General features: G+C 39.6%; 1 protein-coding gene across 1 annotated transcript in view; it reads left to right on the forward strand.

The window, feature by feature from the left end:
* Nucleotides 1–2963: 2963 nt before the first annotated feature.
* efna2a (ephrin-A2a) overlaps nucleotides 2964–11993 on the forward strand; it is an 84996-nt gene continuing 75966 nt past the window's right edge. The window contains exon 1 of the mRNA XM_053646911.1: nucleotides 2964–3146. Coding sequence (XP_053502886.1) covers nucleotides 3028–3146 — 119 coding nt within the window. The 5' untranslated portion in view covers nucleotides 2964–3027. The remainder of the gene's footprint in view (nucleotides 3147–11993) is intronic.

Here is an 11993-nt window from a genome sequence, read left to right on the forward strand (position 1 = left end):
GTTTAATTGTTAAATGTGGGGAAAGAATTGTATGAATATATTCAAATTACTTCACAGGTTGTGGAAAAGGACTGCAAGCAGCAGGTCTATATGTGTCTAGCTGTTTTAATGTTGTTGGAGAGCTGGTAAGTGGCTAAATTCCTCCAGCTTCAAGAGTTTAACTTCACCTGATTACTGATCTTTTCATCCGAGGTTTCAATGACCACAAGAACATTAAGATCCCCACGTATTGGGGGCCAGAAATCATTTCAACTCTGCATTGCAGCAAACAAAAAAAAAGACCGCTTTTCTGCAGAATTAATACTCTGAGCACACAGGAATTAGAAAGTTTTACAAAAGAGAAGTTATGACTTTTATAAATGAGTTCTTACAGCAGGGGGAGCAACAAGACTACAGCTGACTGGATTCTCACATCATGTTTCTGTTTCACTCATAAATCTGCTTGTTTAATGTATTTAGAGCCTGGATTTACTTCTGATTTATTTCTTTTTCTTGATTTCGTGTGAATCTCACCTGTTTCCTATCAGTCTGTTTCTCCCTATTCATAATTCTGCGCTAATGGTTTTGTTTTTTTTTGTGGTTTTTTTAAAAAAAAACACAACTTCAGGAACCCGATCACATTCTGTAATGTTTTTGTCCAATGATCCGAAGAAAAAATTAAACATTGGTGCCTTGGTTGCAAGTTCCTGCTCCGGTTCTGAGAATTGATGAATAAATAAGCAATCTCCCTCTCGTGTTCCATTTACAGAGATGCCTAGTGATATTTAAAATCATTACAATCATGCATACTTTAAAATTGAACATTTTTAATGTAAAAAAAAATTCAAAATTTGGGCTTTTTTTTTTCCTTCTCAAAATACATGAGTCCCATTTACAACACTTATTTGTTTCATAGTCTAAATATGACTTTAAATAAACCTTAAGTGGTTTTTAAGCAATTTTTTTTCATCTGTTTTTTAAATGACAGAAAATCCTCGACCGCAAAATATTTGAAAAATGATTTCACGTTGAAAATAGAATTATGTCGTATAGCTTTACATTCAGTATGGATTTCAGGAACATACAGGTTAATTTGTTTTAACACAGAACAAAAGAGGCTGGAAATTTGAAGTTAGCCAGTAAGTACATTTGCATGTACATTTACATTTGTTTTTGCTAATTTGGGAGCCAGAATAAGTCCCACCTCCTAACTATTCTTATTGGTCCTGCTCTGGGGAGCGGTAATAGTGGATCAGGTGAGTGTTGTTGCTAAAACTGTGATGAAATTTGACATATTTCAATAAAAAAACAAACTATTTTATAGACTGGGTCCATGTAAAAATATAGAGGACAAGCTAGCACTTAGCAATTCTATTTACCATCAGAAGCTAACAACAAATTTTATTCCTCACAGAACGAAGATGCAACACCTTCCTGACCTTTTTCATCATAGCAAGCCCAAATAAGCCCCACCTCCTGTCCAATTCTTTGATCTGATTGGTCCTCTGCTCTGAGGAGATCATGTCTGCAGTTATCATTTTGCTATTACTAGTGACATGTTTTGAAAGAAATTTCAACCAGGAGTGTTAAATAGGAATAATCAATTTTTATATATATATATATATATATATATATATATATATATATATATATATATATATATATATATATATATATATATTTGTTCTCAGAATCTAAGTTTAAAGTCTTATTGCAGACACAGAGAGAGAAAGAAAGCAGCAATAAGCCCCGCCTCCAGTCGATTCTCATTGGTCGTCTCTGTTTGAGGAGAGGTTGGATCTGAGCGTTGTTGCTAACTGAGGTGCCAATAAACATTACTAATATTAGTTCTCACTCAGAATTTAAAAGAAAAAGTTGCATTGTGAGAAATAATCCTTTCCACAATTTTAGCTTATCACGATTGGTAGGTTTCTGTTTGTTTTTTGAGGAAAGATGGATCAGGTGAGTGATGCTAACTGAGGTACCAGTTTGCCATTTTTCTTTTTTTGCCATATTTTACTTTGTGAAAGAAAGAGCGCTCAGGCGGGTGAGAAGAAAAGCCTTCCTGATATCTAACCTGTCCTGAGCCGCAGTAAGCCCCGCTCTGAGGATTTGTCATGTTTAATAAGTATTAAAAACAGATCAGTGTATATTATAGACAGGTTAGCAGTTAGCAATGCTGTAACACTAGCACGAGCTCATTCTTATTCCTGACTGAGATGAGAAAGCAACGCCTTCCCGCCAATTTTGATCAGCACGAGCACCTGAATGAGCCCCGCCTCCTGCTGGTTATTATTGGTCGCTGCAAATAGCCAATCAGAATCGCCTGTGGTGTGAGAGGAGGTTTGAGGCGCTCAGGTCGTTAGTCAGCGGTAATACTGACTGCGGTGCGGACCTGATACACACACACACACACACACACACACTGCGGGGAGATTTAAACACCGTCACAGGTTCTGGATGACTGCAGGAGTGTGTGAGAGGAGAAACGCGACCATGAGATGAAAGAAAGGGATTTATTTCTGATATAGAAGATCATATGAGGAAAACAAACAGTGAAACATCACTGAGCTCGTGCAGTTAAAGTTAAACCAGACTGATGATGATGATGATGATGATGATGATGAAGGTGCATGAGGAATTTGACTGTACTGTCCATGCAAATAATTTCTCAAGCCCTGTAAGACAGCTGGAGATCCTCCTCCACACGTGCTGAGCTTGAATTCAGGTGGAGCGGATGGGACTGAGGAACTTCACAGCACTTCATCCTCCAGCATCATGGACATGCAGGTCATTTATAAAATATTATCCGAATAACCTCTGAGCTGCGTAAGAGAAGAGAAGGTGTTTCCGAGGAAGGATTTAACGTCCGTACGTTTAAGGTCCCTCCTCATGCTTATCATGTCCATGAATAAGATTTGATCATCGACATTCTGAATCCATGGATGAAGACGCGCACTCCATTACAAGGTTCCTGTGATGCTCCTCTGTTACAAATAAGACTTTTGTTAATATAAGGAGAAGATCATTGGTGTGACTTCCACCCAAATGGAGGTTCAGGTGTTGGTGTTGGTGTTTGCCGTGCTGTGTTTGGTGTGTGTGTGGACGGAGGACAGGATTCCCCCGTCAGACAGACACGCCGTCTACTGGAACAGCTCCAATACCAGGTTAGATCATCGCACAAACATTTACAACTCCCATTTAAAACATTTACACACACGAAACAATGCGACAAGTGTACAAAACGTCTGAAAAATGGAGATAAGCGCTACACAACACACGTTTTAGGGCTGAACGATATGATATCTCAGTATCGTGATATTTTACATCACGATACGATTTTCTTACCGTTAGCGTCAGTGCTGTTTTCTAGCTTTCTTGCTTTAAAAATAAATGAGCATACGGTGTGGAGATCATACATGGTGAAAATGTGGTTTTGTGGCTTTTCATTTTTAGACGCTGGGACAAGTGTACACCAAGTGAAGAATTATATAAATGTTGTGATATATTTTCTTGTATCTCATACCGCGAGTATCGTGGTTATCGTCCTGTTCTATTGCCGACTTTCTTTTTATTATATCTATCTATCTATCTATATATACATATAATCACAGTTGTGCCCAAAAGTTTGCACACCCCTTGCAGAATCTGCTAAATATTAATACCGTTAACAAAATAACAACGATAATAACAATCCCATGTTGTTGTTGTATATTTAGTTCTGTCCTGAATAAGTTATTTCACATAGCAGATGTTTACATATAGTCCACAAGACAAGATAATAGCTGAATTTATAAAAATTACCCATTCAAAAGTTTACATACCCTTGATTCTTAATACCGTGTGTCCTTACCTGGACGATCCACATCTGTGTTTATGTTTTGTGATCGTTGTTCATGAGTCCCTTGTTTGACCTGAGCAGTTAAACTGCCCACTGTTCTTCAGAAAAATCCTCCAGGTCCTGCACATTCTTTACTTTTCCAGCATATTCTGCATGTTTGAGCCCTTTCCAACAGTTACTATATAATGTTCAGATCCGTCTTTTCACACTGAGGACAACTGAGGGACTCGTACACGACTATTACATAAGGTGCAAACATACACTGATGCTCAAGAAGGTAACACGATACATTAAGAGCCAGGGGGGTGTAAACTTTTGAACAGGATGATCGGTGTAAATTATTATTATTTTGTTTAAAGGTCTTATTTTTTCATTTAGTACTGCACTTCAGACGCTAAATAAGATATTTACATGTTTCCCAGAAGACAAAATAATAACAATTTACACCGATCATCCTGTTCAAAAGTGAATAAACGTGAATAAACGTGAGAACTTCACTAAGAAGGTGTATGTTTTTCACGTTGTTCTGGTAGATCTGGAGGTCTTTCAACTCTATGTGCTGTGCTTGAATTCACATGGAGCTCTGAGGAACCTTAGCATCCATCATCATGATCCTCCTACACCACTGACATTTAAACCATTTGTTAGATATTTCTCCATAAGAGGACACTTTCTATCGCGTTGATATGAAGGTTTGACATTTTATTAAACTTGATGTGTGAAGGACTTTTTGTTGATTCTCTGTGAGGAAAAACTTTATTTTCTTGAAGAGAAGTTTATTGGTGTGGAGGTTTGATTCCAGTAGCACCTTCAGACCTTCTGATAAATCTGTGTGTTGAGGAAACATCTGAATAACTGGCCAGTGTATTGAAGGACACTGTGCAAAAACAAGCCGAAGGAAACCTAAATTACTGAGGCCGTGAAGGTTACGATATAAATTTCTCTGTTTAGCTTTAAACTCGACTCTTTAGATCAGGTTACACATCCGATAGGGGAGTACATACTTTTGGCTGTATATTGTATTATTATTTACTTTGAGGACAGAGTGTAACGTGGCTCAGTTTTATTCAGATCATTTATAACAACATGCTGTGATTGGATCAAGTTATTCACGCAGGTTGTACGATGAAGCTGTTATTATTGTACAGAAGATGGTTTTAAAGTTGTTTACTTGAGGAACTGTCCAAGCAGAACAAATTAAAATAAGCTGAAGGTTCAGATATGAGATGTGAACTGACGCTAGTGTGCTACACCACTCTCAGTCATTACTGATGCACCTTAAAACAAAGGGTACTAAACGGAACCTTTTGTTAGTTTTTGAGGTGGTACTATCAAGCGCACACCTTTTGTACCTTTAGTGTATCTTTTACCTGTGAGGAGGTTCCTAGTTTACCTTTTAAAACTAATTATAGTCCATTTCTGTACCTCAAATCATTTTAAAGGTACCATAGATACCATGATGTACTCTTCAGTGTAGTACCTCAATGACAAGGAAAAGTATAGTTTATTACCTTTTTTCTGCGTATACGTAGTAATGTAAATGTGATTATTTATATAGGCATAACAATAATGTCTGTTTAAGAGTGCTAGTTTGTTAGACGGTTAGTTTGCGGGGAAGAGGGTTAATTAGCGGGGAATAGGGTTAATTAGTGGGGAAGAGGGTTAATTAGCGGGGAAGACGGTTAGTTTGTCGGGGAAGAGGGTTAATTAGCGGGGAAGAGGGTTAGTTAGCAGGGAAGGCGGTTAGTTAGCGGGGAAGGCGGTTAGTTAGCGGGGAAGGCGGTTAGTTTGTCGGGGAAGAGGGTTAGTTTGTCAGGGAAGAGGATTAGTTTGCGGGGAAGAGGATTAGTTTGTCGGGGAAGAGGGTTAGTTTGTCAGGGAAGACGGTTAGATTGTCGAGGAAGAGGGTTAATTAGCGGGGAAGAGGGTTGGTTAGCTGGGAAGAGGGTTAGTTAGCTGGGAATACAGTTAGTTTGCGTGGAAGAGGGTTAGTTTGTCAGGGAAGACGGTTAGTTTGCGTGGAAGAGGGTTAGTTTGCGTGGAAAAGGGTTAGTTAGTCTGGGAAGAGGGTTAGTTAGCTGGTAATACAGTTAGTTTGCAGGGAAGACGGTTAGTTTGTCGAAACGAAAGTATTTATATAACGAGGCTAAAATCCGTCTCAGATTAGATGAAGTGGTTTCAGTGATCAGATTTGATTGATTGAAGCATTTCGTGTTTTATGTGGATCCCCGTCTGGATGTAATGCTGATAGGACCGTGTGTAAAAGAAGTCCTTCGTTCCTCAGGCATGTAGTTTCTCATGAGCGTTATCTTACTCTGTGATGATTGGAGATGAATCAGTTTGTTAGATCCCATAACACTGGAAATTCATTACCATACTACAGTCTAATGTCTTTTATCATGCAGTGCAGTTTAATCAGAGTTCATCTAGGGAAATTATCTCAGCTGTTATGTGTGGTATAAAGATTTTAGTTAGTGTGAACGGTAAGCTGTGAATATTTTAAAATAGTTTGCTAATATTTTATTAAAGTCTTATGTTTGTTTTTCTGTTATTTAGGATGTAAAATTAGAGTCAGGTTTCACTGAAAGGTCGTGATATTGACCACATCATCTCTTATTAATGAGCTGAGCTGAGCGATGTGACTTGTGAGCCAGAATGTTCATCGCTACAGCAGCGGGATGGACCTGTGTAAAGTGACCACGCGAGATGGGACACGCCCGCTTGCAAATGTCTCCGCACCGGCTTTCTTTTTGCTGTTTAAAATGACGTTTATATGGATTTGGTTGTGGCAAATGAAAAGTCTTCTCCTTTTGTGACAAACCTCTGTGACCTCGCCTGATTGTAAAAACACAATGCAGCAGACTCATCGCTTTCCATAAAAGACGAGCTTCGCTGAATCTTTATCACCGTGAGGTGAGCCAGATTTCGTCATTCCATCCGGCAAAACTCTCCACTGCCACATCTTCATCCAAATCACACCTGCCCCGTGGTGGCTCTTTTTCCCCTGATGGAATGAGTGTGTGTTTGTACCCCCCTGCCCCCATGGGTTTTGACTGGAAAACTGATAAGAGCACGTCTGTTTTAGAGTGAACTTTTAAATAAATAAAATTCTAGATAAAATCAGAATGAAGCAAATTCGACAGAAAAATAGTTTGCAAAGATGTTTTCGTCCCCGGAACTGCCCTGTGTTGTGTGACGTCAGAGCGAATGAATATTACACCTCTGTAACACGACACAGTTATAAACATGGACAACAAGTTATTAGTGAATAATCATGTCCATAGCTCATGAAAAGGGGTGGGGTGTACAATCTGACTATATACTATATATTAGCATACACTGTATAGCAAGGGTGTACAAACTTTTGCACTCAACCCTGAATCTAGGATAAGCGTTTTGTTTTGTGAGTATATAATTTCTTTTTTGAAGTCTTGATGAGTTAAACATGTGCTGATCCTGAGCACCGCAGGGTTCTCGCCCTCTCTGTAGTGGATCTGTAGCTGTAAATGTGTTTTCCTCTCGCAGCTACACACCGTTTTTTCCCTGCTAAGGTTCCATCCTAATATGTTCTGACATTCAGGTTCTCAGACATGGAGGGGGGGCTAAATAAACCCTAAAGCCGTCTCACAGCTTTGTTAAAATATTAAAGAGATCACCAGCTGGACAGAACGGCCTTCGATCTGCTGCAGGCGCTGAATAACTCTGAGTCTGGACGAGCGAATGTCCTGCAGGTTTTATTCAGAGGTGCTGAACATCAGCTGTGGGTCATTCTCCAAATACTATGGAGACTTTCTGACCAGGAAAATGGTTTGAATTTGGAATGACCTTTTCATAAATTTTTGGAAATTGTGACTGTAATGAAATTCTTTCAGAATGAATAACGATATAAGCAACACCTCATTCTCCCTCATTGTATTATAAAGGGTTCTTTGTTGTGAGGTTCTACATATTACCTTTACAGGTGCTCCCAGATAAACAACCAAAGAACCCTATGTTTGACCTTTTGTACAATCTGGATCCATTCCTCTCTTTATCCACACACACACAGTCATGGGTTCTTCAAGGGTTCTTTAAGGCTTTATTGGATGATTAGGGATTTGTATACTTCAACACTTCCAGTTTTCCACCTTTAAGGGTTCCCCAAGAGGGAGAATTTGACCTTCATCAGTCACTTTATCCACACGGGTTCCTTCTCAAACTACAAACTGACAATAGAGCACCATGATAGGGTAAATACAGTCCTAAAAATCTTTAGGATCTTTTAAGGGTTTATTGGATGATTAAGGGTTCTTAGGTCCCTACAAAGGTTCTGGTGATGGTCAAACCCTCTACAGAGTTTGTCTCCATGGCTTTGACTCCTCAGTCAGGAAGAAAAACTTTAATATTTAGATGTGTGTTTGAATTTCCATTCGTGGTTTTTCTCTCAAATGCAAATGGTAAATTAGCATAAAACCGGATGGCTGAAGATGTGAGCGAGGTCTCTGCTGTGGAAAAGACAAACAGGAAGCGCAAAAACAGGTCAATAAAAAAAGAGAGGAATAAAAGAGCTGCGTCTCTGGAGGGGAAAAAAGCTTTCTTCATGCTCTCAGGAGAATAATGAGCACAGTCACGGATAAAGAACTGAGAGGAGAGGATTCCTGCACTTCACTTCTACAGAGAGAGAGAGAGAGAGAGAGAGAGAGTAATATGGGTAAGAGATAGAGACAGATGTAGAGAGAAATTGGAGATGGGGAGAGAGAGAGAGACAGAGAGGGAGAAATGGAAATAGACTGATGTAGATGGGGTAGAGAGAGAGAGAAACTGAAAGAGAGGGACAGACAGGGAAAGAATGAAATTAAAGATGAAAAGGAAGGGGGAGAGAGAGACAGAGAGATGGGGGAGAGAAAGAAATAAAAGACTGAGAGAATGGAAGAGATGGATTCAGAGAGAACAATTAGCAAGAGCGAAAGACTGATTTAGAAAGAAATGATTGAGAAAGAGACAGACAAGGAGAGAGATATGGGTAGTGAGATAGAGATAATGAAATGAGAGTGAGATAGGAGGACAAACAGAGAGGAGAGGGAGAGAGAGAAATTAAAGATGAAGAGGAAGAGAGACACGGAGAGAGTGCGTTCTAAAGAAAGTCATGCTCCACATGACTGCAAAATTTTGCAGTTCCACCTCTGGAGTGAACCAAGCCTATATCAAAATGAAGATAAAACAAGAGAAGTATTAAGGTAACCGTGGTTTCTTCTGCGTTTTTCAACAAGGTAACTGCGTACCACTGACACTGAGAGCAGTTTGGAGGACAAACTGATAAAACAGAAGATACTGGAATGAATTCAGATCCAAATGACAGGCATGATTGAGTTAACATCTATACTACGTTTTAAAAGATTATTACAGAATTAGTGAGACAGAACTTGGAGAAATGTTTCCCACAAACCCCCATGTGAACTATTACCTAGGTGCAATGGTCTACAACTCTGATGTGTGTGCCAAACGTCACTCCAAGTGCCTCAATACACACCTAATATACAAAGAAAGGAATAATAACATTTAAAGGTTCCCATAGCGACATTATAAAAGATACCAATAACTCATTACCAATTTTACATCAACATTGTCTTGACATTAATCTAGACAAGTTTGAACGAATTCGGGTAAAAAATGGGAGTGCTATTCGAAAGTATGTAAAAAGGGCCACACTTCCTGCTGCCAATTGGTGGCACTATGACCGTGCTCTGCAAGTCACATCCATGTGATCAGCCCCAGTAACAAATTAAATTCCAATTTTGACCTAAATCACACAATGCACACCAAAGATATGAGCTTTTCCTATATCTCATTTTTATGCCATAAGTTTATCGCCTAGCCATGGCAACACCGTTCAATATATCAATAATCCATTCTCAGTTTAGCATCTGCAATGTCTTTGTATGTTGGCCATGTTTGGTGCCTGTCACATAAATCCCCTAGGAGGAGTATTTCAAAATCCAGAGCATGCATTTTTTTCAAACAATCCAAAATGATGACTTCCTGCTGGGTGGAGCTAATACAAAATCCTACATTCCATCCAACATGGTTGACTTCCTGCTGGGTGGAGCTAATACAAAATCCTACATTCCATCCAACATGGTTGACTTCCTGTTGGGTGGAGCTAATAAAAGCCAAAGGGAAAAATGTCTGAGATGGTGAGAACAATGTCCCCATCAAAACTAGTGATAATCAGACAAACTGTGTGGCAACCACAGCGATAAACTCATTTGGAAATGTTAGGGGGCGCTATGGAGTCCACTGGCCACACCCAGGACAAATGACAAAAGAATTATTGAATATTGCCAATTTTTGATGGGTGTACCAAATTTTAAGAGTTTTTACGTATTCCAAGGGCATTAAATATGCATTTGTGATGTAGGAGGTGCTGTGGAGCCGATGAGGCATGTCTATGCGGAATTGCGATAACAGATCATATTGAAATCCTAAGACAAATTTATTCATAAACTTTCATAAGTTGTCAGCCATCGTAAGCCCCTCAAAACACCGCGGGGAAATTTCAAAATCTTACATTCCATCCGACATGGCTGACTTCCTGTTGGGTGGAGTCAGATAAAAGCAAGTGAACTTTGTCTTGCATGATGAGATCAATAACCATAGCCAGTCTTGTGCACCTCTGAGGGCCTTCATCCCAACCATTGACTGTGTTTGGTGGCGCTGTAGTGCATCCCCTGATAGACAAATATATCAACCAAAACAAAACCAAAATATTTACTTGCTTTATAGATTTCCAGAAGGTCTTTGATTCAATTTGGCAGCAAGGTCTAAACTTACAGAAACTGGTACAGGGGCAAAACATATGACATCATGAAAACAATCTACTCAAACAATATATATGTGCAATCAAAACCAAATAAACAAACTGAATTCTTCACTCAAGGGCGAGGTGTAAGGAAGAGCTGCCTGCTTTGACCGACCCTCTTCTATATATACATTAATGAACTGGCAAATCTACTGGAACACTCAGCAGCTGCTGGACTCCACTATAACGTTTCTCCTCTATGCAGATGATCTGGTTCTGCTGTCTCCAACAGACGAGGGTCTACAGCAGAACCTAGACATCCTGCACAGGTTCTGTCAGACCTGGGCCCGGACTATAAACCCAACTAAAACTAAAGTTCTAACATTTCAGAGAAGACCCAGATGTCAGGGAAAGACATGCAATTTCACCCTTGGTATGACCAAAATTGATCGTGCCACAAACTATACATAGCTCAAGCTGAACTTCAGTGAAAAAATGGAAACCTGGACCTGGCTGAGAGTGAACTGAAAGAGAAAGCAAGAAGGGCTTTCTACGCCGTTAAAAAATCTATCCAATTTCAAATCCCAATTAGATTCCGGCTCAAAATTTTCCAGGCAGTTATAGAACCGATTGCACTTTATGGCAGTGACGTTTGGGGTCCGCTCCTAAATCACAAAAATCCAACTGAAGCCCTGCATGCATGAGTTGTGTAAAAGCATCCTCAGGGTACAGAGGAACACACCTAACAATGCATGCAGTGCAGAATTAGGCCAATACCCCCTTATTAATCCACATCGAGAAAAGAGCCATCACATTTTGGAAACATCTCAAATTGAGTGACCCTAAGCCCTTAAAACCATGACATGAACATTGAAAAAGCTCCTCATTCAGCTGGTCCTGAGGCTCCACAAACAGACTAATCTGACTAACACTAACAATAATCAGCCTCCGGACACTGACCCCCTCACCCACAGAATCCGACCCAACCAAATGACTAATACACAAAAAGAAAAGTAGCTTATTGGACTGAAACAACACAAAAACAACGTAAACTACAATGTTATTTGGCCCTAAATAGAGATTATACCACAGCACAATACCTGAGCACAATCAGAGACAACAAGTGGAGGAACAATATGAAAAGGTACAGACTCAGCAACCACAGCCTGGTGAGAGAGAGAGCGAGAGAGAGAGCGAGAGATGCAATTTATATTCTCTGTTCAGATCTGTTGTCCAGAGAGAGCAGGTTGTACCTGTACTGTAGCCAAGCAGTAATAGAGACAGAGCTACACTTCTTAACCACCGGTCCTAACTGTGACCAAATTCGAAAACATTTCTCTTATAAATGTGAAATGATTTGTCCCGAGTTAAAAAGCTGGAGGTCGACACACAGCT

Source organism: Ictalurus furcatus, chromosome 17, assembly GCF_023375685.1.
Source record: "Ictalurus furcatus strain D&B chromosome 17, Billie_1.0, whole genome shotgun sequence".
NCBI classification, from domain to species: Eukaryota; Metazoa; Chordata; class Actinopteri; order Siluriformes; family Ictaluridae; genus Ictalurus; species Ictalurus furcatus.